Source organism: Zalophus californianus, chromosome 14 (genome assembly GCF_009762305.2).
Source record: "Zalophus californianus isolate mZalCal1 chromosome 14, mZalCal1.pri.v2, whole genome shotgun sequence".
Taxonomy (NCBI): Eukaryota; Metazoa; Chordata; class Mammalia; order Carnivora; family Otariidae; genus Zalophus; species Zalophus californianus.
In genome coordinates, this window is record NC_045608.1 from 18,989,378 (window position 1) to 19,016,769 (window position 27,392).

Genomic DNA, 27,392 nt, shown 5'->3' on the forward strand with positions numbered 1-27,392 from the left:
GGGTCATGATCCCAGGGTCCTGGGATCAAGTCCTGCTTTGAGCTCCCTGCTGGGTGGGAAGCCTGCTTCTCCCTCTCCCGCTCCATCTGCTTGTGTTCCCTCTCTTGCGGTCTCTCTCTCTCTCTGTCAAATAAATAAATAAAATCTAAAAAAAAAATTGTAATTAAAAAAAAGGCTAAGTAATTGCTAACAACAACGACGACAACAAAAATACCCCCAAACAAGTAATTGAACCAAAACTTCTCAGTATTTCTCCTCGTGCACAACATGACCCCGGCCACGCTCTTCACCGTGGACTTCTGGCATTTTCCTTGTGTGGAGGGACGGCAGCTAGAACACTCACTTCATGGAGAAATCCCAGGTTTTCCACTGGGATTAGGTAAGGTAAACCTCAACACTGGTCCGACACCAGGCAGATACCCAATAAGAAGTAGCTCTTACAATAGACTCACTTTTCCCATCGACATTGATTATGCTCCTATTACATACCAGAGTGAGTTCCCAGTCTGCTGTGTAAGACAGAAGGCAGGAAAATAGTTAATAGAGGCCTGCTGAAAGTACCAGAAATAGGATTGGGGCCATCAGAATGGCCTACACAGGGACTGTTTCCCAGGAGGGAACACTAAGGCCCAGAGAGGGAAAGCGATTTACCTGAGGTCACACAGCAGGTTAGTGGTAGAGCCCAGGCTACCACCCAGGGGAAACACAGATACTGGAAGATGATGACTGAGTCTTCTCTTCAAATTCTTCATGGAGGCACAGTGTTGTGGGCACACCTTGGGCCCAGGCCTGGGTTTGAATCCTGGTTCTGTCACTTATTTGCCGGGTGGCCCTGGGCAATTCAGTTCACCTCTTAGAGCCTCAGTTTTCACATCTGAAAAATGGGGGTGGTTTTTTCTTTTTCTTCCTTGGCTGTGGCGGAGATAGAATGAGATCCATAATGTCAGCTCTTACCGGGATCACAGTAATGACGTTGATGTGATTCTTTAACCCAGATAAAGCTCGACAGTCCCGTGGTTCCAGTCCCTCCTCCCTCACCGGCAGGAGTAATAGCTAATATTCCTAAAGCACTTACTATGTGCCTGACTTTTCATGAAGTGCTTTCCATGCATTTTTTCCACCTTATTCTTTAAAAAAAAAAAGATTTATTTATTTGAGAGAGAGAGCACAGAGGGAGAGTGAGAGGGCTACTGAGCAGGGAGCCCTATGCGGGGCTCGATCCCAGGACCCCGAGATCACGATCTGAGCTGAAGGCAGACGCTTAACTGACTGAGCCACCCAGGTGCCCCTTTCCACCTCATTCTAACAGCAACCTTTTTTTTTAATAAGATTTTTTATTTTATTTATTTGAGATGGAGAGAGAGAGAGGGAGAGCACAAGAGGGGGTAGGGTGAGAGGGAGAAGCAGACTCCCTGCCGAGCAGGGAGCTCGATGTGGGACTCAATCCCAGGACTCCGGGATCATGACCCAAGCCGAAGGCAGACGCTTAACGACTGAGCCACCCAGGCACCCTAACAGCAACCTTTTAAGACACAGGTTCATACTATCCCTATTTCACAGATGAGGAAACTGAGACACAGGGAGGGGAAGTAGTTGCCCAAGGTCACACAACTGGTTGTGTGGTTCAGATCCACTGGAGAGGACATGAACACGGACAGCCTGACCTTGGGCAGCGAGCACAGGTTAACTGCTAGGCTCTCTTGCTCCCTTTTGAGGGAGCGTAAGGTAAGGAGGCATATGTGCTTTTCCCTATGAGGCTTTCACGAATTTTGTGATTCTGGGGCCTGCAGTTCTCTGTATGACTGGAGTGCTGAGCTGGGTGCAGGGGAGCGTGGGCAGAGCAGGGCCTGCTGACCGATGGTTGTGTCCCTGCAGCGGCTGTGGAGGCCTGCGTCCTGCATGGGTTGCGGCGGCGGGCGGCTGGCTTTCTGCGTAGCAACAAGATTGCAGCTCTGTTCATGAAAGTGGGCAAGAACTTCCCGCCGGCTGAGGAGCTGAGCCGCAAGGTGCAGGACCTGGAGCAGCTGATCGAGAACGCGTGAGTGCAGAACATGGGGTATGGGCAGGGCACGCCTGCGGAGGATGGTCCATGCTCCTCCCTGAGCTGTGCGACAGCCTGCACCTCCTGGCACTCTCTCCAGTCTCCTTTCTGCTCCACAAACCCACCAGACTCTTTCCTACCCTGGGGCCTTTGCACATGCTGTACCCACCACTCGGTTCACATACCTCATCTTCCGTGGCTAGTTCCTTGTCATCATTCAGGCCTTCCCTCAGTTAAGGATAAATTCCAACCCTCACCCCATTTGTCTTTTAGATCATTCCCTCTATTTACTTCCCTCTGGTTATCACCACCTGTATTTACTTGTTCATTTGTTTACTTGGTTCTTGTCTATCTCCCCCACTTGACTCTGAACTCCATGAGAACAGACAACTAAAATCTGTTATTCCCCATTATGTCCCCAGTGCCTGGACAGTGTCCAGCAGCTGGTAAAAGCTTAAGAAATGATTGTTGAGTGAATAAGCGCCCCTTGGGAGCCAGACCCCATTCTGAATGCAGGAAGACAAAAGTTTAATGAAACCAATATGGTCACTGTCTGCATGGATCAGGTGTGACATTGAGGCAACCATTGAAGGGGAGCAGTGACTTCACTCACGTGTCTTAAGGGATGATTGTGTTTACTGGGGGGAGGCTTATGGCCTGAGTGTATGTACATGAGCGCCTTCCACCAGGGTCACCCCCAGAGTCCCGACTGTACAGCCAAAGCCTCCGTCTGGGGCCTGGTCAGGGATGACACATAGGTTTCAGCTCCAATTCGTGCTAGATGCTGCCCCAAAGGACCTTGTTGTAAAAGATTCTGGAGCTGCTGTTAGGTTTTGTGGGAAAGAATGTGTGGATTGATTAGCCATGTCTGTTCTGGGGAAGAGAATAGAGAGAGGCACGCGTGCCGTGTTTGCCTTCTCTGCCACGGGTGATCACTTCACTTCACTGGATGGGAAATGGCCTTTGCCTTGCCTTTCAGGCCATGCCAGCCCAGAGCCCCTGGCCAGAACTGCATAATGGGCCAGCCTGTGGCTTTGGCATTGCCAAGTCCCATTTGGAATCTGACTCCTCGGCCACATGGTCTTCAGGTGCCTTCCAATCCACCTGTTAAATTCCCAGGTGTTTGCTGATAACTTCTTAAAGGGATGGATTTCCACGGGCCTTCCATAATATTGGGAGTGACTTTCTAAAGGAGGAATTAGAGATACTCATGCCAGGTGGTAAGGGAGAACCATTCATTCATTGATGCAGTTGCTCATCCATGGCAGATAGAGGGGGGAGAGAAAGAGAGGGGAAGAGAAGAGAAATATCACTGTGAGAATCCGGCTTGCCCATCAGCAGTTTATGAGAGTGTCTGTTTCACTGCATCTTCACACTCGCTGGGTATTATGATTTTTTCCAACTCTTTACCCATTTGCCAGGAGCAGTAAGGGCTCTTGTTGTTTTAGTTGCCATTCCTTCATTTCCTAGAGAGGTTGAACGTTTTGCTGTTTGCATATTGGTCCTGTTGGATTTCCTCTTTTATGAATATTCATCCTCCTTTGCTGGCCTTGAAGGCGAAACCAGATCCAGGGCCTCCAGGAGAATGTGCGGAAGCTGCCGAAGCTACCCAACCTGTCCCCACTCGCCATCAAGCACCTGTGGATTCGCACTGCCTTGTTTGAGAAGGTGCTGGACAAAATTGTGCATTACCTGGTGGAAAACAGCAGGTGAGCCAGAAAGACAAGACGCCTGTGTGTGCTCTGCCGCCACCTGCCGGCCCTCTTGGGAATTGCAACCTATTGCACAAAGCCGCTTTCTTTTCTCCCCCTTGATGTGCACTTGATTTGAAAGAGATTAAATAAAGGCCTTCTGGATGTTTGCCTCTGAATTAGCCTAGTTTAGAACCTTGGGACAATTCAGGTACCTACTGTCAATACAGGATCTTCAGATTTGGAGTGGAGTGTAGGATCTTGCAATCCTAGGCATCTTTCTTCTTCCATGAATTAAGCCTACGGTCTTCTTGCTAACTGTGGCCCTAGAGGAGTCATTTAGCTCCTCTGTCTCTGCTCTCGTTTGGTAAATGGGACAGGGATTGCTGGCCATTCTGAAGAAGAAGTGAGAAGGGGAGTTTTAGTGAGTACACAGCATTTTAGAAATAATGATACCTTTTTACACTTTCTTTTCTAGCTAAGACCAACCTGGTATAAAGGTTTTATAGTATGAGCCCTCTTGGCAAGCATTTACCCATACGTTCATTCATTCATCCAGTATATATTTAATGAGCTCCTACCATGTGCCAGGCACTAACCTAGATGTTGGGGATACATTGGTCTCAACTGTCATGTTCAAAGCTTGGATGTTGTGCTAAGAGCACGGGGGAGCCAGTGAAGAATGAAGAGACTCTTCATGGCCAGTACTCCTTTCCAACCAGAGAGAGAGAAGGAGGGAGGGAGGGAGAATATGAGGGAAATATCTGAGAATCTCCTCGTCTTTTGGTGTGTGAAAGTGCCTGTTTAACCGCATCTTCACATGCAATGGGTATTATGATTATCTTTTATTCTCTGCCTGTTTGCTAGGAAAATATGCGTGAAAGCATAGAGCAAAGTGCTTCTTCTCATGAACCTCATATTGTAGCAGGGAAAACAGGTAACTAGTAACTGGGACAAGATATGATGAGTATTCCAAGCCAGGTGGGTGGTATTTAATCTCCTCTGGGTGGTCAGGGAAAGTGTTCTGGAAGACATAAGTTTCCATTTGAAGGGCGTGTAGGCATTACCAGGAAAAGGGGTATGGGGAAAAGAGTGTTCCCAGCAGAGGGAACAGCAGGTGCAAAGGCCGGGAGGCAGGAGAGGAACTGGAAGAAATCCAGGCCCTGGAGTCCAATTAATCTCTTCATCTTCTAGTAAATTGTGACACATCTTTGCCCTGTGCCCTAGCATGGATTCAGGGCCTCTGTAGTTATTGCCTTTGGCGTATGACCTTGTATTTTCTACTGAATAAGTCAGTCAAAAGGAATTAGCGATTTATTTCAGCTATAATGCCAACCTCTTTCTTCATCAAACTTATTTTTTTAGATTCACATAGAAGTTGTAACATTAGTACAGAGTGTCCTCTACCCTTGGTGATAACATCCTCTGTAACCATAGTACAAGGATCAAAATAGGAGATTGCCATTGGCAAAATACTGTTAACTGAACAACAGAATTTATTTGGATTTCACTAGTTTTTACATACACTCAGTTTTTTTTCTGTATAGTTCTATGGAATTTTAACACACGTATAGTTTTGTATAACGAACACCACAGTCAGGACACAGAACTGTTCCAGCAAAACCTGTCACCCCTAAGGAGCTCCCTTGGACCACCCTTGATGGTCACATCTTGCTCCCAATTCTACCTGCTATTTTTAAAGGCAGTATTCCCAAGGTTTATGATCAGGTAACTGGGCTGAATTTTGGAATGGAAACTGCGTGGCAGAGTGGAAAGTGTCTTGAAGCCTTATCTTCAGATTTGACGCCAAAACGTATAAACTTGCTGCTGAGCATGTACAAGGGCATGTCAGTTCTGCTTCAGCCAATATTCTGGTGGATCGAAGATTCCTCTGGGGTAAAATTACAATGATATTGCCACCATTTCACAAGAACTTCCTGGTGGCAAAGTCTGTGCTGTTGCTGTACAAGCAGGTCAACATTTAATCCTCCCAACAACCTGGGCAGGTGAGTTTTGTCATTCTTCCCATTTTACAGCTGAGGACACTGAAGCTCAGGGAAGGTAGTCACCTGCCCAGGGACACACAGCGAGGGTGGGAATGGCTGAGCCGGGCACCCACTCATTCTGTCTCCCTCCGGATGCTGTGTTCTTCACCCCCTGCTGTAGAATGGGAAGAGGCAGGCTGGTTGGATGTAACCGACATTCACCTGCTGTGTGGCCTCCAACAAGTCACTTCCCCTCTCTGAGCCTGAGACCCCTCAGGAGGGTAGAACAAGGTCTTTTCCAACTCTAGAATTCTGTTTCTAGATTGTATGAGTTGACGAAGAATTAGAAGCCACTACACAACAACTCAAACAAAGAAACAAAAAGCAAAAACAGCACAAACATCGTATTGCCCGCATCACAAGTTATTTTGAAGAGCCAGAAGCCAGGGGGCACTCTTGAGCACATCAGGCCAGCAGCATCTACATTAGTTGTCTGGGCAGGAAGTCCTATTAAGACAGCTTTCCGGGGCACACCACAGCTAAAAAGCATCTTGTTGCCTCAGTAACATTAGAAGGGCAGACAACATCCAAGCCCCTAAGCGATTTGCCATCTGAAATGGAAGATGTGGTCGAAGTCAATAGAACCAGCCAGGAGCCACTTTGTAATCATTATTCCTGTTACTCGCATTCAGGCTGTATCATACAGCCATGTATTAAGCAGTTACGGGCCAAACATGGTGCTAAGTGCCTCACATCTGTTGTCTCTCTCAGAAAGCCTTCCAACAGCCTTAGGAGATATACTTTTATTACACCCATTTTATAGATGCAGCATCTGAGGCTCAGAGAGGTGACAAGAGGGAGACCTGCTCTTAACCACCAGGTCAGAGTCCATTGTGCGCCCTCTGCCGGTCGCCATCCAAACCTGCCTGTCCTTTTCTCTTGCTAGTAAGTACTATGAGAAGGAAGCCCTCCTGATGGACCCGGTGGACGGCCCCATCCTTGCGTCTTTGTTGGGTAAGTGGTCCAGTGCTCTGAGCTTCCTCTGGGCCTCTGGGCTCCGCTCACTGGTGCATCATCTCCCTCCAGCCTCCTCCATCAAAACGTACCTGTTCCCTGTCTCTGACTCCCTGGGGTCTGGTGCTGGCCTCTCCTTAGGAGGACCGTGAGGCATACTCACCAGCTGGAGGGGAGAAGCGGTGAAATCGGTGGCCCATCAGCGGGGGGTGGGGGGGTAGATGGGAGGGTGGACTGCCCGGGGCTCTGGATTCCCAGCCCCCGTATGCCCCGCAGTGGGGCCCTGTGCCCTGGAGTACACCAAGATGAAGACTGCGGACCACTTCTGGACTGACCCCTCGGCGGATGAGCTGGTGCAGAGGCATCGCATCCACAGCTCACACCTGCGCCAGGACTCCCCCACCAAGCGTCCGGCCCTCTGTGTGAGTAGGGGTGGGCTGCAGGGCCCTGGGAGGGAGCTGGGCTGGGTTCCAGACTTGGTGTGGAGGTGGGGAATGGAGTGGGGCCCTGAGGGTCAGCCCAGGCCTCATCCTCCACCCGCTCTATCACGGCCAGATCCAGAAGAGGCATTCGAGTGGCAGCATGGACGACCGACCATCCCTCTCTGCCCGTGACTACGTAGAGTCCCTGCATCAGAACTCCCGGGCCACGCTGCTCTATGGCAAGAACAATGTTCTGGTTCAGCCGGTGAGAGAGGTCTTGGGCCCAGATCTTCCATGGGTGGCAGGCAGCGGGGGGGGGGGTCTGTCTTCAGGTTACAGAGGAGGAGTTTCCTCTGGCTCCAGGTTGCTCATCCATTCATTCATCCGCCTACCCACATACCTGTCTCTTCATTCACCTACGAGTAGTCCATCTCTGCATCCATTCATCCATGTGACAACGTTTCCTTCTATTTATCCATCCATCCATCCAACTATTCACCCATCCATCCATCCATCTACCCATCTTTACATCTATCTATCCATACATCTTTATAGCCATCCATTAATTTATCCATCCATCCACCCCTCTTTACATCTGTCCATTCAGTCATTCATCCATGCATTCATCCATCCACCTACCCACATACCTGTCTCTTCATTCATCTACTATACTCCGTCTCTCATCCATTCATCCATATGACATTTCTTTCTACCTACCCATCCATCCATCCATCCATCCATCCATCCATCCATCCATCCACGTATCTATCCACCCATGTTTACATGCATCCACCCACCTATCCAACTATTTGTCCATTTATCTTCCAATCCATCTCTCCACTCACCTGTCCACCCAGCTGTCTATCCATCCATTCTCTCTTGTTATCACTCACTCATTCAGCAGATATTTGTACTGAACCTTCTATGAACTAGATGCTTAGGATATCAAGATAAACATCTTCATGGTTAATATTTATGGAGCACTTCCTATGTGTCAGACACCATGCTAAGTGCTTTTAACTGTACTAACTCATTTAAAGCTCACAACAACCATTTGAGGCAAAGAGTCTTATCAAAGGTGATAACACTGAGGTGTGCACAGTGGGGAGGAAGGGGCAAAGTTATGCTTTGAATTCAGGCTGCCCACTGTGAGAGTCTGTATCATTTATCAGTTACCTTCTCTGCCCCAGGACTGGTCCAGGCCCCAGAGATGGGTGGTGAGCAAGGCACATGAAGCCCTGCCCTCAAGCAATAGATATCCCCTTTGCTCTTCCCTTCCTGAGACCACCTGGATCAGTGTGGTATTTGGGCTCGGTTAGGAGAAAACAGAGGGAGAGCTGCTGGCCACTCCAGCTCTGTGGTCACAGTTGCGATCACTGGGTGACCCTGAGCAAGTCACTTCTCCCTCTGAGCCTTAGAATCCTCATCACAGGGGGTACAAGATCCTATCTCCTCAGATCTAAGAAGCTATGAATTTAACACGTCCCATTTTTAAACATAACCATCAGGAAGTAAAAAATGCTATTAGGTTATATAAAATGTTTTCTCACTACTTGGAAATTTTATTTTACACTTTTTAAAAAGTTTTTATTTTATTATATTAGTCACCATACAGTACCTCATTAGTTTTTGATGTGGTGATCCTTGATTGTATTTTACACTTTTTGAAAAAGCTCTTTGAGACTTTATCTGGATATACTTCTTTTTTAAATCATGCATTATACTTGTAACTACACACAAAGGAACATATAATTATTTTAAAAGAGATTTTACTTATTTGACACAGAGAGAGAGACAGAAATAGTGGCAGAGAGAGAAAGCACACAAGCAGGGGGAGTGGCAGGCAGAGGGAGAGGGAAAAGCTCCTCGCTGAGCAGGGAACCCTCACGTGGGACTCGATCTTAGGACCCTGGGCTCGTGACCTAAGCGGAAGGCAGATGTTTCACTGACTGAGCCACCCAGGCGCCCCAAGGGAACATGTAATTGACATGTGTTAGTTAAGATAGTCCTAAAATGGGGCACCTGGGTGGCTCAGTCGTTAAGCGTCTGCCTTCGGCTCAGGTCATGATCCCAGGGTGCTGGGATTGAGCCCCGAGTCAGGCTCCTTGCTCAGCGGGGAGCCTGCTTCTCCCTCTCCCTCTGCAGTTGCCCCTGCTTGCGTGTGCACTCTCTCTCCCTCTGTCAGATAAATAAATAATATCTTAAAAAAAAAAAAAACTGAAGTAATGGCGTCTGAACAGCTAGGCCTGAGTTTGCATGAGATTGGGCAGTGACCACTATGTCATGATCGTGGGATGCCACTCATTAGGAGACGCATCCCCATTTCAGGTCCATTAAAATGTGAAACCCATTCATGAAGTAGTGCTCCATCATGGGGCTGTGGGCATGTGTGGTTAAATGGGGACCATGCGTACGATGCCGAGCCATGCTTGGTGCACGCACTAGGTGCTCAGTAAATGTCAGCTGTCTATCTCCATGTGTTGTTTGGGTGAATTTGGTGGAGAAGTTGCCCTCTCTAGGTGTGAGGCTTGACTCCCCTCCCTTACACCCCACTTGGGATAAAGCAGAGTGAGCAGGTGAGAAGTTCTGCAGGCTAGTTGGGAAGACAAAGGGTCAGGCTGCTGGTCAGGGAGTATGGTGTGGGTATTGGGGAGGGGGATTCTGGAAAATTTCTGTGGATGGGATAGAGCTCAGCTGTCCTCTTTTTCTCCCTTAAGACTGGCCAAAATGATGCCAGATAAATGCCTTCTGTGAAGGAGAGGGTGGTGTTGTAGAGGGGTAGAGCCCCTTCCTGATTCTAAAGAGCCGCCAACCCCGCCCTTGCAGCAGGGCCCCTGGACCTTGGTTGAGGGGGGAGGTGGAAATATGAAAGTGAGGGGAGGCGGGCAGACAGCTTTCATAGCTGGATCTACAGAACCCATCCTGGGGGTTGGTTACAAACTGCTTTGCTTAGCATGGCCGCCTGGAAGGCAGGATCTTCCAAATGGCCATGGCCTTGGAGGGCGTGACCCCAGCCTCTTGGTTCTGATTATGCCTCCTAAGTCAGATGGGCTGGGGTCCGTGATCCCTGTGACTCTGGCGCTTTGACCAAGCCTGCGCCCTCTCTCTGCAGAGGGATGATATGGAGGCTGTGCCAGGGTACCTGTCCCTGCACCAGACAGCTGACGTCATGACCTTGAAATGGACGCCTAACCAGCTGATGAACGGGTCGATGGGGGACCTGGACTATGAGAAGAGGTAGGGTTCTGTGTCCCTCTCCTACCCTTGACATGGGGGAAGTTTGTGCTCTGTCCTTCGTGCCCTGGCCCACTGCTCGGTCTGGTTGTTGCAGCTGCTTGGGTAGCTCATTGGGAGGATCTAGAAACCAGCTAGAAAAATCTTAGGGCATGGCAGTTAGGCAAACCCTGGTCAAAACACCCAGAGGGAGAAATCTTAACAAAGATCTGGGAAGCCTGCCAATGGCAAATATTCCCCCATCTGCAGCCTCCCTTCTCATCACTCAGTCAAGAAGGGAAGCGGGAGGCGTTGGTTGGTGGGCATCTGGTCCAGGGCTGCGTCTCCCTGTGATATCCTGCAGTCTCTAAGGCCCAGCAAAGGCTTTGGGGTCATGCTCCGAAGAAACTCAGAAACCAGGGATTCCCTGCTGCAACCCCTTCTTCCAGCACAATTAGGGAAGGGCCCTAGAAGGAACACAAGCAGAGGGAAGGCACTGTGCCAAGTGTGGCCAGCCAGATTATTTCAGCTTGAGGAGTCCTGGCAGCTAGATACAAAATAAGGGCTCTTTTCACGGAACAGAAGCAGAACACCATTACCGTGTTCTGTTTCATGTTAGGCTTCAGTGTGAGGAACCTCAGGGCTTGATGTGATTATTGCTGTTCTCTAAGCTGAGCACTTCCTGTGCAGAGGTGGCCATCTGTCTGCAGAGACAGTCAATGGGAGGTACAGTCCATTTTAGGCTGGGCCACATAACTCAGCTCCTGCCAGACTCCAGAGTTTCTGATCAAGGAACTCTCCCCGAGGAACAGTGCGAGGCCGAGATGCCCCTGGCCCGGGACGGTTATTTCAGCCCTATTCATCTTAAACCCTAGCCCTTCCCTGACTTCCCAGCTGAATTTGGATCACACGGAGCCCTGAATCTCCTTCGTAGCATTTGTAAAATCGTGCTCACGTAATACATTGTGCCCACCTATTGCTGTTGCATTCTAGACCTCATTTCCACGAAGGCAAGTAATCTTTAGTCCTCACGTCTTCTGTCCAGCACCTGCCACCCATCCTGGCACGAAGCCAGTGCTCGGATAATCTCTGTGAAACAAAGCAGGGAAGTCAGGGGACCTGGATTCGTTCATCAGATATTAATGGAGCACCTGCAGTGTGCTAGGCGCTGTGCTAAATACCTCGTGACCCAGCAGTTCTACTCTAGGAAGCTGTTAAAAATACGTAAAATGAAAACGGAAGCTCAGCTCTTGCTCCTTCCCAGCTGAGTGATCTTGGACAGTGAGCTTCACCTTCCCGAGCCTCAGTTTGTTCATCTGATGTAAAATGGGGATGTGGTAATGGAACCTCTGCGTACAGGAAAGAGTCCCTTAGAAAATGCAGGTAAAGCTTTTAGGCGGGAGGCTGGAACCTGGAGGCTGTTGGTGTCAAGTTACACAGCTCCAAAGGAACTGGGGCCACAGCTCCTCTTCGTTGGTGTCTGGTGGTAGTTGGAGAGTTGCTTTGTTTATTGGGCGCCCTAGGGTATTCACCATTAACTCTGAATATTCTCTGAACATCTTGCAGATGTGAGCAAAACCCAGTCGCTGTCCAGTTCAGCACCTCTTGGGGAGACAGGAGAAAACAGACCATTGCCACCCTAGGTGATGGGCACGATGTGGGAGTCTGGGGAAGGACCTCCTGGCCAAGACTCGCATGCAAGGGGCTCCATAGAGGCTGCTACTCTGAAAACCCTCGTGCGCTTCGCTGCCCTCCGAGGACATTCACTCCATGGGCCCTGGCAAGGCTGACTCTGGTGCAGACCAGTGCAGGAAGGTCCCTTAGAGAGCTTCTCTTCCAACTTCCTCATGTTGCAGCTAGGAAAACTGAGACCCAGAGAGGAGAAGGGACTGATTCTGTGTAGTTGGTGGAAGTGGGATTTGAAGTCTGACCTTGAAGCGTGTGTTGGTTCGGGTCCTTTCAAGATGCAGGTGCGGACAGAGTTAGACACGCAAGAGAGCTGTAACGTGAGAGGCATCTGTGCAGAGTGAAAGGGAGGAGCAGAGGAGGCGGGCAGGACCTTCAGACGACGAAGCTGGTCTGACCCCTGTGAACAGGGAGGGGAAGGAAGGAAGGGGTGGGAAGAGTCTCAGATGCTGCCGTTCTTAGAATGTTCCGCCAGATCCATTGGGAGTCCCTGGGCTAAAGTTGACCTTTATTCTGGGGTACCCCTATCCTGTGGGAATAGGCCCACACTAACACCCCCATGTGCTCAGCCCTGGCTGAGAGCATCCCAAGGGAAGCGTGGCCTTGGTGCAAACGTGTTGGTGGATCCAGGGGGCGGCCTCTGAAGCTGTTGGTCAGCTCTGCCCCCCCCCCGCCAGCAAGATCTGAAGGATACCTGCTCAGTGCATTCCCCGGACCACACAAAACCCCAGTTCCTGTGAGCCCCACCTCCATGGTCATCTAAGGGGAAAAGTGATCTGTTTCAGGACAGCAGTAGGCTTTGATCTCCAAAGGGAAAACCTGAAGTATGTCAGCACAGAGATCATTTACCCAGTACTTTTTTTTAACGTATTAGCACTATGTTGAGCCCTTCAAATACATGATTCCACTTAATCATCACAACAGCACTCTGCGGTGGGTAATTATTATCACCCATTTTACAGAGAAGGAAACTGAGGCTCATAGAAGCCCTCAAGGCACACTGCTGGGACCCGTAGGATCAAAGCTGTTGAATGGCTATTCTAACCATATGGACGCACGGTGGCCTCACATTGGGGTCTGAGTCAAGACTCTTAGGTACCAGGGACAGGGAACCAAACTCAGGTTGACTTAAGCATTGGCTCCCATGAACTAGAAAGTTCTGGGGTTGTGGCTTCAGGCATGGCTGGATCCAGGGACACAAATGATAAGGACCTGAACTCTTCCCATCTCTCGGTTCTGCTTTCCTATGGATGCCATTGCCAGGCAGCCTTTTTCTTGCCACGGCCCCCTCCATTTCCAGACTTCTGTCATCTTTGCCTCTACTCTGCTAGCAGAAAGGAGCATCCTTTCCCCAGTTTATTCTAACATGACTCCAACAGTTGAGCCTCATGGGTTCTGCTTGGGTTGCGGGGACATCCCTGAACCAATCACTGTGGCTAGAACAGTGGAATATGCCGGGGTCAGATGGCCATTTCTGGAATCCTGGCATAGAGGGTGGGTGGGTGGACTCAGCCTCAGCCACATGGACTGGGGGGAAGGGAGGAGTGTTCCTTAGAAAATTGGGGTGCTGGGACCAGAAGAAGGGGAGAGAGATTCTGGGAAGCCTGGAATACAGATGTTAGAGACAGTTGGGTCCTAGTGAGAAGGGTGCAGGAGCCCATGGGTGTGGTCTTCTGGTCTCCTGGGCCCTTTGCCACGATGAGGTGAGCGAGCATCCTGTGGACCTAACCATCCCTCCCCTTCTAGCGTCTACTGGGACTATGCCATGACCATCCGCCTAGAGGAGATTGTGTACCTGCACTGCCACCAGCAAGGTAGGGACCGTGGGGGGAGCACGGGGCTGGGGGGTTCCTTCTGGCTCCCCTGCCTGGCCCCACCTCCTTATTACCTGTGCAGCCTCAAACAAGTGACTTCTCGCCGAGCCTCGGTTTCCCCATCTGTAAAATGTAATCACAACAGCACCTGCTCCTGGCGTTGTTGTGAACCTCCTGCGACGTATGATAAGAGCTCAGCACCAAACCCATGGTGTTAGCTGCTGACACGTACTGAGCTCCTGTGGTGTGCCAAGCAGGGCTCTAAACAGCTTGGCACAAAGTCACACAGCCTGGAAGCTCCCGAGTTTGGACTTGAAATCAGGTCTTTGTCATTCCAAAGCCTATGCTCTGAAGATCTGGGATTAATGAATAGGGTTCTCCCTTAAAGCTCAGAGAAGGTACATTTGGAACAGAGAAGGCCATCCTGCTGTAGAAAGCAAGGGATCCATGCCCCACCAAGGCATAAAATATTAAGCTTATTTAGTGAGACACACCTAGGTTCAGATCCAGGCCCTACTGTGCAGCCCTGGGAAAATTACATAGCCTCTCTGAGCCGTGGTTCCATCATTTGTAAAATAGACAATAATGGATAAACCTCATAGGTCTATTTTGAGTATTCCAGTAAGACACTGCCTTTAACGTGCTGTGCTTACATACAGTAAGTGTTCAATATGTGCTAGCAAGTCACATATTGCTCTGAGAAGCGATAGGTCTGAAAGCCTCCATACAAAAATAGGTCGGGTTGATTCATAGAGCGTGCTTGAGGAACATCGGATGTTTAGGGACATCATTTCCCTTTGGTGGGTGACTTCACGGAGACCAACCATACTCTTCTGGACCACGTCCTATACTACCCGGTCAGCAACCATGGCAGGTGGGATTTAATAGGCTCAGGGGAGGTAAAAACTGCCTTTGACCTTCTGCCCAGGCCTTTCCCAGAGCCTTGGAGCAGGTCCGTGGGTCTGGCTTGGCATGCCTGGGGGGATGTGTGTGCTGGGAGGGCCCCATCCCCATGCCTCATAGTGACTTCCCGCTGGGTCTTCTCTGGCCGGGTCATGGTGGCAGTGGACAGCGGCGGGACAGTGGTGCTGGTCAGCCAGGACGGGATCCAGAGGCCGCCCTTCCGCTTCCCCAAGGGAGGCCACCTCCTGCAGTTCCTCTCGTGCCTGGAAAATGGGCTGCTCCCTCATGGGCAGCTGGACCCTCCACTCTGGTCTCAGCGGGGAAAGGTGAGTGATCGCGGGGGACCCAGGGAGGCTGGAGTGGGGGTCAGCCATGGGGAGTGGTCATTTTTTTTAAGAGAGAGAGAGAGGAGCGTGCGCACGTGCACAAGTGGGGTGGGGAAGGGGTGGATGAGAGGGAGAATCCCAAGCTCGGGGCTCAATCTCCCAACCCTGAGATCATGACCTGAGCTGAAATCAAGAGTCGGAGGCTTAACCGACTGAGCCACCCAGACGCCTGGGGAGTGGTCCTTTCTTGCCCGTGGATCCTTATGTGGCTTTGTGAGCACATACGTACCCCACTGAACCCCGCAGGCTGTGCAGATTGTGAAGACAGGTATATCCCAAGGACTATGCAATGGGACACGTTCTTTCAGGGCAAGGTATTTCCCAAACTGCGCAAGCGAAGCCCTCAGGGTTCCGCCGAGTCCACGTCTTCAGACAAGGAAGATGATGAGGCCACAGATTACGTGTTCAGGATCATCTACCCCGGCATGCAGTCTGAATTCGGTAAGCTGCCCCATCTCTGGGCCCCCTGGATCCACCGGTTAGCTGTTAATGAAAATGATTCCAAGTGTCCGGGATTAGAAGACAAGTGGTCTGGACTCTGGGGCCAACGGGGTGGGGGGCGGGGGGAGGACCTGAAACCGGGAAGTTAGTATCTCGGTTCCCCCCAAATGAGAACCACGTGCTACTTGGCTTAATAAAGATGCACCTGACCAGGAGGTGGCGTGGGGTACTGGCCGTGGGCTCTGGAATCCTGGTCCAGAGGGGCAAGTCACTTCACCCTCTGTGTCTTGGTTTCCCCATCTGCAAAATGGGGATGTTCACAGCACCCGCGTCGTAGGGCCCTTGTGGGAATTAAATGAGATAAGGCTCTTGGCACAGAACACGTACGTTTTAGCCGCTACCACACCGTTGTTCTTTTACTTAGCTATATTGTCAGGATTCGATGAGTTAAAGAGCTGACCAACGTCAAGTCTATAGAATAAAGTCCCGCACACAGTAGGCCCTCAGTAAATGACCGTGAAAACTGCAGAGGGGAAGCAAAGCACCAGGAGGCGGCACACGGGACGCTAATGTATGTCCAGCGCTTTGCACTGCAACTGCCCTGGTGTAGATGCTTGGTTAACGCAGACTGTTGCTATCACGGTCATCATTACCACGGGGTCATCATGAGGGTTAAATGAGCTAATGTTTGAAAAGTTCTCCAAAAGAGGCCTGGCATTTATTAGGCACCGTATGGATGTCTGTTCAACAACTCAATATTAAGCTGTAGGTTCCTTCTGTCCACCCCATTTTATTTAACCTTTGTGGTGGCCCTGTTGTTCCATTTGATGGGTAACAGCTCTGAGCCTCCCCTTGCTTTAGTGACCACAGCCGGGCCGTGAGAGACTCTCTTGAAAGCAGATGTCCTCCTGGCAAGGGTGGGCTAACCGTGCCAGGCCAGTTCATGCTCTGGCTCTCATCCACCGCTGAATTGGATCAGGGTGCAGGGCAGGCTTGGCGGCTTGTAGGATGTCAGGCAGCATCCCTGGTCTCCCCCAACTAACCGCCAAGTAGCAGATCTGCCCCCACCCTGGCCACCAAGTGGTGACAACCAGAAATGTCTCCAGGCACTGCCAGGTGCCATCTGGGAGCACAATCGCCCTCGGTTGAGAAAAGCACACATCCCTGCGTTCACCTCTGCCCCTGCAGTGTGGCCAAGTGACTTGCCCTCTCCAGACCTCATTTCCTTGTCTGTAGAATCAGGAGAACAGCACCTCCCCAGCCAGGATCTTATTCTGAGGAGTCCGTGTGATGATGTGTCAGACTCCTAATGTGAAATGCCTGACAGATGCTCAGTGAGTAATAGGTACCATGTGTGGAGCGCCACTGTGTGCCAAGCCTGCCTTTTTTGTCTCTCCAAAGTTGTAACTAATTTAATCCTCACCACCACCCTCCTAGGCAGGTGCCGGTGTCCTCACCGACCCCCGTTTTTCAGAAAAGGAAACTGAGGCACAGAAAGGTTAAGAAACTGGCCCAGAGTGGCACAGCTAATCTGCAGTGTGGTTGGAATTTAAACCCGGGTGCCCTGGCTCCAGAGATTGTGCCTCTCACAACCACTCCTTGCGGATTGTTTTCACCCGGATGCGGGGATATTGTGGTTTCACCCGCTTCAGCCCCAAGCTCAGATTCAGCCCACATGGCAATGGTGCCCCATCCATCCTTGGTTGATTTTTTTTAGGGGCCTGAGCCCCTCAGAGCTAACACAATCAATCATGTATGGTTTTCATCTTTGAGAACAAGGAAGTCCTTTCTGAAGAAGTGCCTAAATCAGAAATGGGCAGACTTCTTCCTGTCGTCCAAATTTGGCCCACTGCCTATTTTTGTAAATAAAGTTTTATTGGAACACAGCCACGCCCATTCATATCCATATTGTGTGTGGCTGCTTTCACACCATAGCAACGGAGTGGGATTATTGTGACAGAGACCGTGTGGCCCACAAAGCCAAAAATATTTACTATCTGGCCCTTTATAGAAAATCTTTGCAGATGCCTGCTTTAAGTAATAAGAGAGAAGACTTTGGCCCTGTGGGGAGGGATGATGTGGCCATAAGCGGTTCTAAACCCCCTCTCAGTGTCTTCTGGCCTCTGTCGTCACCACCTGGTCCTTGTGCACAGAGGCAGAGACGAGTTCTGAAACATGGAGACAGGTTCAGAGTCAGAGGAGGGCATTTTCAGACTCCTGTGTTGCTGGGACTGGTCTGTACCATCTGGCATGGTAGGCGTGAGCCGCGTGTGGCTCCCCAGCACTTGAAATGAAGTGAGTTCGAATGGAGATGTGCCTTAAGTGTAAAAGACACACTGCATTCTGAAGATTCTGCAGCAACAACAGAAAAGAATGCACAAAAATCTCACCAGTAATTTTATATTGATTCTGTATTAAAATGGTAATGTTAGGGATACACTGGGTTAAACAGAATATATTGTTGAAATTGATTTCATCTGTTTCTTTTCCCCCTTTTAGTGTGGCTACTAGAAACTTCTAAATTAAGCATGTGGCTCAGGGTGGATTCCTATTGAACAGAGCTGGTCTAGGGCAGGGTCGACAAATTGGACTGAATAATTGTGTGTTTGGTGGGGGGGGGGGGTGTCTTGTGCATTATAGGAAGGTAAGCACCATCCCTAGCCTCTACCCACTGGATAGATGCCAGTTATATCTAGCAAATTCTCAGGTTATGATGACAAAAAAATGTCTCCAGACATCGCGAAATGTCCTTGAGGGGCCAGAATTGCCCCAGTTGAGAACTGCTGGTCTAGACAGAGCATGGATGATGTTGCGGGGGTATCAGTGAGGGGAGTATGAATAAGGTCGGGGTCTCATGCCCTGGGTCGGAATCCCAGCTCCACTGTTTGTTCGATGGGTGGTCTTGGGCATGATGCTTACATCTGTGCTTCAGTTCCCAAATCTGTGAAAGGGGATAATAATAGTACTTGCTATCAGTAAATGATAGCGGAAAGAGAAAGGGGACCTTGGTCAGAAAGAGCTGTTAACGCCAATTACCACCTGCTGGGGCTGTGGGTGGTTCAGTACTGTTGTCATTCTGAGCCTCCGTTTCCCCTTCTGCAGAATGGGAGAAGAGGTGCATCCCCTACGGGGTAGGATGATAAAGCAATCCCATGCCTGCACAACAGCCAGCACATAGTAGGGCATTTTATAAACATCAGGCATTCTTTCTTCCTCGAAGCCAACACAGTACATGGGAACTGTGCAGAGCTGGGCAGAGGAGAGGTAAAGCCCCGAGGAGTGGGTTCCTTGGCTGTTTCAGTGTTCTGCCCACCCCAGACATTTCATTTCACTGGTACTTTTTGTTTTTTTGTCTCAAGTTGCTCCTGACCCCCTGGGCAGCACTGCCCCCAACTCCGAGAGCCTCGCCTGGACGGTGGTTCCTGCCGGCCGGTCCGTGCTGGTGGTGGCCAGGGGCAGTCAGTGGGCGCAAGCCAGATGGGACGCCACCCTCCCCAGGCCGAGCCTGAAGCAACAGCCCCCCAGTAACGTCTGGGCTCCTCCCACGCCTGGGGCCGGGTGCTGGCCACCTCTGCCATGTTGTCATTTGAGTCTTGGTTCCCCCCGGGCGGGAGACAAATGATGCCGTCACGCTGTCCAGCCTCCACGTGGCAGGATGCAGCTTGGAGTGTTGTGGGATCTGTAAGGAAAGGGTCCACTGGTGATGCCGGTGGAGTGTGAGGGGCTGGGGCCAAGGCATACTGGCCACACCTTGCTGAAACTGGTCAGTGCTTCCCTGAGATTGGCAGAGAACTGGGGATGCTTTTCTAGAACATTTTACAGGGGCTCACTGGTCTTTCTTGGCCAGCTCATCAGTGAGTCAGCTTGGGGAGGAGCTTTCTGCACTACCCATGGGTAGAACTGCCCTGTCAGCTACTGAGCTCTGATGACAAGTGGCCCTGGGTCCACAACTCCCCCCACCTTGCAGCCCGAGGGAAGAGGCCAGGGATTGCCAGTCATCCTTGAGGGGGGATGGCCTATGGGGCAGATGTGCACCCTTCTCAATCTCCTAGGTCAGGGCTTGGCAACCTAGGGCCCACAGGCCGGAGCCAACCTTATTCAGTATGACCCATGAGCTAAGAACGGTTTTTACTTTTTACTTTTTTTTTTTTTTTTAGTGATTGACAAAAATCCAAAGCAGAGTAATATTTGCGACCTGTGAAAAATGATATGAAACTCAGATTTCAGTGTCCATAAATAAAGTTTTATTGGAACATAGCCATGCTCACGTGTTTGCATCTTGTGGATGGCTCTTTTTGCATTCTGACGGCAAAGTTGAGTGGTTTATGATCGTGGCCAAGTGGTTCAGAAACCCTAAAATCTTTACTGCCTGGCCCGTGATGGAATATGTTTACTGAACCCTGTCCTGGAGAAAATAAAATGTTTGCACCTGTCTGGAACTGCCAAGAGGCCAGGAAGTTAACGGCAGAAATTGTAATGTGTGAGTCACCGTTGTGTTTGTCCTGCAGCTCTGCAGACGGGGTGGTTTCCATGGAGCTGGGAGAGAAGGCAGTGAGGGAAACTCTTAGGTGCTGTATCCTGGGAGCCTGTGATCAGGAGTCACCAGTATGCGTGTTAGGATATTGGTCATGCCCTCTTGGTTCTCGAATGTGGTGCTGTTATCAGGATTGTTTTTTGCTATACAGACTTAAGGCCTGTATCTCCAGGAGGTTTAAATTCAGTAGGTCGGGGGTGGGATACAGGCATATGGCTTTTTAACAAGCGCCCCTCCCCGCCCCCGCATGACTCTGGGTGGGAGTCGCCCACCTGCTTGAGACCCGTTGATGGAAGAGCCATATGGCTCAGGATGATGGACAGTGCAGGTGGCCTCATCAGCAGGAACTCCATTGAGTCCCTTGCCCTTGGGTGCCCTGCCTCATGTGTTGAGTTAGGCTCCCTTCTGTCTCCCCATTAGAGACTCTCTCTCCCAGAGAGTCTATCTCTGGGGACTCAGGACCATCAGCCTTCCCCAGAAGCCCCCAGCAGGCTCCTCTTCCTTCTTGTCAGCCTCCCGTGAGGACACTTGAATGACAACATGGTGAGGCTCGGCCTCCTGCTCTGGGACTGGGTCTCTTTCCTTGGCTCTTGTCTCTCTCTCTCTCTCTTTCCCCCCATGCCCCACTTATTCCTCTCTCTTTAGCTGTTGTCAGCTCTGCCTGTCTGCTGAGGGCCCCAAATCTCGGTGGTGGCTTTCACTGGATCAGGTGGGCTCAGAGGTCTGGGTCAGATGATGATTGGGGTCGCTGTCTCCGACTGTCACATTCAGGGTCTTTCCCTGTCCCTGTGCTGGCCTAGGGGCAAGCTGCTTGCTTTGGGATGAGGTTTCTGTGACCCACACGGGCTTAACCGGGGCTCTTGCTCCATCCCTCGTGTCCATCACAGTCCCCCAGGACCTGATGGATGTCTCCGTGAGCAACCTACCGCCCCTATGGCAACCCAGCCCCCGGAAGTCCTCCTGCTCATCCTGTTCACAGAGTGGCTTGGCCGATGGTGGCTCATCCAATGGGTGCAACCATGAGAGGTATGAGGGCCTTAATCTGTGGGCGGAGGGTATGGAAGGATTTGCCAAAGATTTATAGATGCCCATTTCTTGCCCAGCACTGAATTCAGAGGAGGAACATAAGCTATGGACTCCTCGAGGTCTGGGTTAAATCCTAGCCTCGTGAAGTCCTAGCTATTGGAGCTCCCTTCCATGTATCAGTCAGGATAACCAAGGTAATGTTGCAGTAACAAACAGTCCTGAAATCTCAGTGGCTCAGTACAACAAAGGTTGATTCATCGTGCATACTGTGTGTCTATCGTGGGTCGGCTGGGGGCTCTGCTCGCCCCACATTAAAGGACCTGGCTGATGGAGCCACACCATCTCAAATATTCCCAGTCACAGTGACAGAGGGAAAGGTAGCTCTGGGGTGCCTGGACGACAATGAAATGCTCCACCCTGAATGCAGCACATACTCTTTCTGCTCACACCTCATTGACCCCATCCACCACAGGCCATGAAGCGCAGTCCTATCATGCTCCTGGAAGGCAGAAACTAGAAATACTACTCACTGCTAACCACACGTGCCTCAGTTTGCTCCTCCGCTGAATGGGGATACAAATGCTTGCTTTGTATAGCTATCGTAAGGACAAATCAGATACTGGTCTAACATGGCCAGCAGGTGGGACCCAGCACCTGGCAATGTTCAGTAAGTGATGCTTCTTCTTTTATTGGATAAAGTTCGATCCCCAGATCATCTCTTTCCTGGCCCATAGATCTCGTGTGTCTTCAGGGCTGCTCAGTGCAATAATAGGACTGGTCTTGTTTCCCAACTGACGCCACATGGCCTGGCTGGGGATAATGGAATCCCTTTTTCCATGCTGGGCCTCTGGCCCAATGGGTGGTCCAGTCTTCAGCCATAAGAGCTTAAGGGGTGGGAGCTGACATCACATTTTTGCAGTCATCTAAGGCCTAGCTTTCAGCATGTGGTCCAGAAGCAGAATCTGCATTTAACAGGATCCTAAGATCATGTGTGCACTTTTCAGTTTGAGAAGCACTCTTGTAACCAGAGAGTCTCTCATGTCTGTGTGCATCAGAATCACCAGGGGGAGGTGACACTGGTTCCGAGACAACTTCCTTAGGGGTCCTGATTGAGTAGGTCTGTGCAGGGCCCAGGAATCTGCACATTGGAGAAATTCCAAGTGATTCTTGGGCTATGGTCCATGGGCCATTGAAAAACGCTGTTCTAACCTAGTATGCCCTCTCATGGCATCTGCTTACACACCTGTAGTGATGGGGAGCTCACCACCTTTTAAATGGCCAAGTCCACTGTGGGACAGCTGTCTATGTTATGCTGTTCTTAAGTAAACTGAGCAAGCCTGAGTCCCACCAACCTGAGGGCACAATGAGGGTGATTTTAATGTTTAATGCCTCCATGTGTGTAACTGGAGTACTTTAGCCATGCCTCCTTCTTGTCTTTTTGAGATTTCCTGGGTGTCCCCAGATGTCCTGAGGAAAAAAATATGCAGATATTCCTCCACTCTGTTCTCTGCAAGGACGCACAACACTCCTCTCAGCAGTCCTTGATTTCCCCAACAGTGCTGGGGCCTTTACTCCCCTCTCCTCTTTCAGCCAAAACAGCCCCCCTCCAATTCCCACACAAGAAGAAGCTCTGAGGCATCACCTGCCTCACAGTCAGCCAGACTCTGAGTCCTGGTTTGGCTCGGTTTGGTTTAGCTGGCTGACTTCGGAACTCCGAACTCTTTGTGCAAGTGACAGAAACCCACTTCAGACTGGTTCAAATACAAAAGAAAATCTCGACAGAACTGAGGAGTCTAGAGGTGCGATGACTTCAGGCACCGTGGGCTCCAGACGCTCAGAACACAAATCTCTGTTTCTTCAGCTCTTGCCTCTGACTGCCGCCGCGATACTTTCATTCTCGGGCAGTCCAGGTCCCATGCAGGGGCAGAACTGGATCCCAGCAGCTGCTGCCCTACATCCCTCTGGCTTAGGAACTCAAGCAGGGAGAAGAGTGTGTATTTCCCTGGAGTTCCAACAAAATGAGTCTGGGGTTCATTCTCCTTGGCTCAGGTTGGATCACATGACCACCTCTTACGCAGTGCCTGTGATTCCAGCCTGAGTCCCGTACTGGGTCGAATCAGCCCCATCCAAACCGCAGAGAGCTGGGGAGAGAGTGACCCCAAAGCTGATAGGAGAAGTGGCGGTATGGGTAGAAACAGTAGTCCCCCCAGAGTCCCCTTGGCTGGCTGGTTTTAATCTGCCCCCTACAGGTAACGAGCTGACCTCCTCCAGCAAACGTGGGCTCTGGGTGATCTTTTCTAAGTGTCCTCTCTCCCTCCACCTGCAGGGCCCCGCTGAAGCTCCTCTGTGACAACATGAAGTACCAGATCCTTTCCAGAGCCTTCTATGGATGTGCGTATTGGCCTCATTTGCCATTGTGGTCTACGGGCGCGTTTCTCGAATGCCTGTTGTGTGGCATCCATATCGGGGGAAGGAGCCTGGCTCTGGCACGTGAACCTCAGCTCAGATGTGTCTAGTTTTAGTGAAGTTACGTGGACTTCTCAGAGCCTGAACTTCCTCAACCAGAGACTGGGCATAAATTTTATCTCTGGGCTCTCAGGACAGCCAATGACGAGGCTCCTCGGTAGCAGGGGTGTGGTTAGTCACCATTGCATCCTCGGTGACCACCTTAGAGGGTTTGTTCTCAGAATTAAATGAGAAGCATGTATAAAGCCCTTAGCACCTGGCATTACATGTCATAGGTGCTCAGTAAAAGTCAGTTCCCCTCACCTATGGGCAGAAGCAGAAGAGTAAGGAGAAGTTAAAAATTAAAACAAATACAGGTATTCTGATTATTTCCATTTAACACATGGGGAAACTAAGGCACAAGGAGGCAAAGTGACTTGTCCAAGGTCACACAGCTAATACAGGACAGAGCTGGGGCTCAAACCTAGGCCTGCCTGACCCAAAGGCTGCTGCTGCTGTTGTTTTCCACTCTGCTGTGTTGATTCTTAGCATGTTTTATTTTCCCAGCCTCCCAGCCTGGGTGGGGGAGATAATATGTCAGGGATTCTAGAAAAGTGTTACTATATCCTGCGTGGGCCTGCAGAATAGCAGTGCCGGCCGTGTGTGCCTGAGTACCTGGAGGGGCAGGGGGAGCGTGAGCTCCCAAGATCAAGGTTTTTGCCTGTTATCACCCATCCCCAGTGCCTAATGCAGGGCCTGGCGTGGAGCAGGCCCTGGATGCATATTTATGGGACCCAAATGGAAGAGCTTCCTGGAGGAGGGGTTGGGGGTCGAGATGGATCTTGAACAGTGTTAGCGCATTCAGTGGCTCATCCCTGATGGTGGTTGAGAGCCCAGGTTCTGGCGCTATGCAGCTTGGGTTCAAATCCCAACTCTGCACTTCCTAGCAGTGTGACCTGGGCAAGAGACAGAAGCAGTCTGTGTCTCAGTTTCCCCATCTATAAGATGGAGAAGGTAGGAGTACCTGTTTCATATGGTTGTCATGAGAATTTAGTGAGTTAAGTATGTGAGCTCGGGGCAGCTCCCTGGCACGTAGTACGTGCTTGTGTGTTAGCCATTTCCTCCCCTACTCCCTCTCCCCCCTCCCCCTCCTCCCCCTCCTTTTCCTCTTCTGCCTTGTCCTCCACGTTGTTGGTAGGGGCCAGTCCTCAGGCTCCGGAAGGCCCAGGGTCCTCTCTAGGAGTTGATAAGGGAGAGCCAGAGGGAGGGGGCACAAAGCAAACATAGGCTAGCATTTGCTGAGTGTCTCCTGTGTACCAGGCACTATGCCCTCCATGTGCCCAGCTGAAGGGCAGCAGGTTGGCAGGCATTCCTTTAAGAATGCAGGGCCATCTCTGAAAGCAAACCAGGTGCATCTCCCAGGGCCTTCTTTATCCGGCTGCACTTTGAACAAAAGTCGTCCACCTCTGCCATTCTCCTTCTCTCTTGGGATGGATTGGAGGCACCCAGAGGCACAGTGAGCCTGTGAGGTCACTTACTGCCTCCTGCCCCTGGATTAAATGCCTTGGTTTCTGGCAGAAGAGGTAATGTCACCCTGGCCCAGGCTGAGAAAGGTGATTGGACGTCCCCAGGCTCACACAACTATTAAGTGGTCAAACCAGCAAGGATTTTGCCCCTCGGAGCCCCTTCCTCGTCTGGAAGAGAGGGATGATGGGATTTTCTAGGTCATAAGCATTCCGTGAGACAGGGCAAGGTAGGTTGGATGGTGGATGATGGCTTCCCTCCCTCCCTCTCCAGGGCTTGCCTACTGCAGACACCTGTCCACTGTGAGGACCCACCTGTCAGCCCTGGTCAATCACATGATCGTGTCTCCGGACTCGCCCTGTGATGCTGGGCACGGGCTGACGGCCAGGATCTGGGAGCAGTACCTTCAGGACAGCACAGTAAGCCTCGGCCTGGCTCAGCCTGGCTCAGCCTGTGGTGGGGCAGAGCCAGTGGGGGGACCATCTGGTCATCTGAGCAATAGACCCACCTGCTTACAGGGACTCGAGGCTATGACACCTTTGGGTTCTGCGTACACAACACAAAGGCCCCTCCCTTCTTGAGAGTTCCAAGACCCACAGCCTGCTTCTGCCCATAGGGGTTGAGGATCCAGGAGGATGGAAAGTACGCATGATCGTCTAGAAGGAGTAAGAATGAATCAGTCACCAAGCACCAGCTGTATGCTCAGTGCTGCAAGGGGTGCTGTGAGTCCTCAGCAGGAAGGGACTTACAGTGCAGTTGAACTACTTAGAATGACAAAAGTAGCTAAGCCAGAGGAGGCAGCTGGGACGAGAAAAGTCCACCATCGAGAAAAGTCCACCATCCCGCAGAACTCTCCCATCTCTGCCTCAGGCCTGAGAATCCTCCCATTAGATATTCCGCCTGGAGACAGATTTGTAAGATTTTCTTATCAGAAGGCAAATGTCCCCAAAAGGAAGATGTTTACATTTGAAAAAAGTGTCCTGGTCAAAGTGGGAAACAAGATGAGTCAACCTTTTTTGTATCCAGAACTTCCTAGAACCTTGCCTAGGCTGATATGCTTTGTCGCTCTCAAGAAACGGGGTGGCTGGGGTGGGAGAGGATATGGAACAGTCCCTCAAATGTATGGGGCCACAAGGTACCTTTGTTGGAAAAGTACCTCCCATGGCTGGTGTGGAAGGCAGAATCCATTTTGATAGACACTAGTCTAACCGCCACCAGGAGCAGGCATTCAGAAGAAATAACCTGATTCCTACACGTGGATGAACACGGTGGCTCGGTCCACTGGGTGCCTTCCTACCCGGGCCCTGGGGAGGGCCAGGCTGGTAAGCACTTGGGTCAGCTTGGCTTCCCCATGCTGGGGAAGGGTGCTGTTCTGTGTATTAATTTGGGAACGCTGGGGGACTCTGGGAAAAACAAACTGGTTCCCAAACCTGGACAAACAGAAGGGTTGTTGGACTTGTTTTTTTGCCAAAACTAGCTGTTTTTCTAAATGACAGGAGGAATGCCTACTTACTGTGACAACTCAAACAATGAAGAATGCAGGTGGATAGAACAAAAATTGTTTAGATACCTTCTTTCTGCCACAGAGCTCTCGTTCTGATCCCGAGTTAATGAACAGTGTCAGTTATGTAGAGACCCTGCCATATATTTCTTCTGCTTATACATCCATAGATACATCTACGTAGGTATATCTGTAATTCTTATTCTTTTTCAATTGTGTTTGTATTTTAAGCAATAACTTCATTTTATATCAAAGACATCTTTCAGATCTCTAGGTGAAATACTGAATGCTAGCTCCTTAGCATCTGACAGATGAGTAGCCCATAATTTATTCAAATCTTCCCCTAATGATAGACAATTGGGCTTTTTCTCTTTTTAAAAATTATTTCAAACAATGCTTCAGTCAACATCTTTATAAGCACATATCCTGACCAGTGCTTTTATTCAGGGGTAGATTCCTAGAAATTAAATTGATATGCATTTAAAATTTAAATAGATATACCAACTTACTTTCTCAAAAAAAAAGTCGTAGTGTTCATAATCCCCGACAGCCTGGGAGAGTCCACATTTCCTGAGGAATTCAAAAGATTTATAGACTTCTGGGCTCCACTCCAGCATTGCTGATTTAGCATCTCTGGGAGTGGAGCCCAAGAATTTATATTTTTTGAAAGTTCCCCAAAAGCTTCTAGTGATCTCCCCAATTTGGGAGATACTAGTCTAGGGACAAGTTGGTTGAAAAAATAAATCAGTCAAAAATGAATATTTTT

At 50.3% G+C, this 27,392-nt stretch overlaps 1 protein-coding gene across 4 annotated transcripts in view; it reads left to right on the forward strand.

Moving 5' to 3' along the window:
- SGSM1 (small G protein signaling modulator 1) overlaps nucleotides 1-27,392 on the forward strand; it is an 85,875-nt gene that overhangs the window by 31,852 nt on the left and 26,631 nt on the right. Inside the window, exons 1-14 of one of the 4 annotated variants that reach the window (XM_027577050.2) lie at nucleotides 247-379; nucleotides 1,876-2,038; nucleotides 3,598-3,750; nucleotides 6,664-6,731; nucleotides 7,008-7,153; nucleotides 7,287-7,418; nucleotides 10,266-10,390; nucleotides 13,799-13,866; nucleotides 14,932-15,095; nucleotides 15,464-15,596; nucleotides 18,956-19,120; nucleotides 21,018-21,156; nucleotides 23,483-23,547; nucleotides 25,399-25,544. In XM_027577050.2, the coding sequence (XP_027432851.2) occupies nucleotides 268-379; nucleotides 1,876-2,038; nucleotides 3,598-3,750; nucleotides 6,664-6,731; nucleotides 7,008-7,153; nucleotides 7,287-7,418; nucleotides 10,266-10,390; nucleotides 13,799-13,866; nucleotides 14,932-15,095; nucleotides 15,464-15,596; nucleotides 18,956-19,120; nucleotides 21,018-21,156; nucleotides 23,483-23,547; nucleotides 25,399-25,544 (1,779 nt within the window). In that variant the 5' untranslated portion in view covers nucleotides 247-267. Of the gene's footprint in view, nucleotides 1-246; nucleotides 380-1,875; nucleotides 2,039-3,597; nucleotides 3,751-6,663; nucleotides 6,732-7,007; nucleotides 7,154-7,286; nucleotides 7,419-10,265; nucleotides 10,391-13,798; nucleotides 13,867-14,931; nucleotides 15,096-15,463; nucleotides 15,597-18,955; nucleotides 19,121-21,017; nucleotides 21,157-23,482; nucleotides 23,548-25,398; nucleotides 25,545-27,392 lie in introns of those variants that run through there. The other 3 variants (XM_027577048.2, XM_027577049.2, XM_027577051.2) reach the window with 3 other exon arrangements.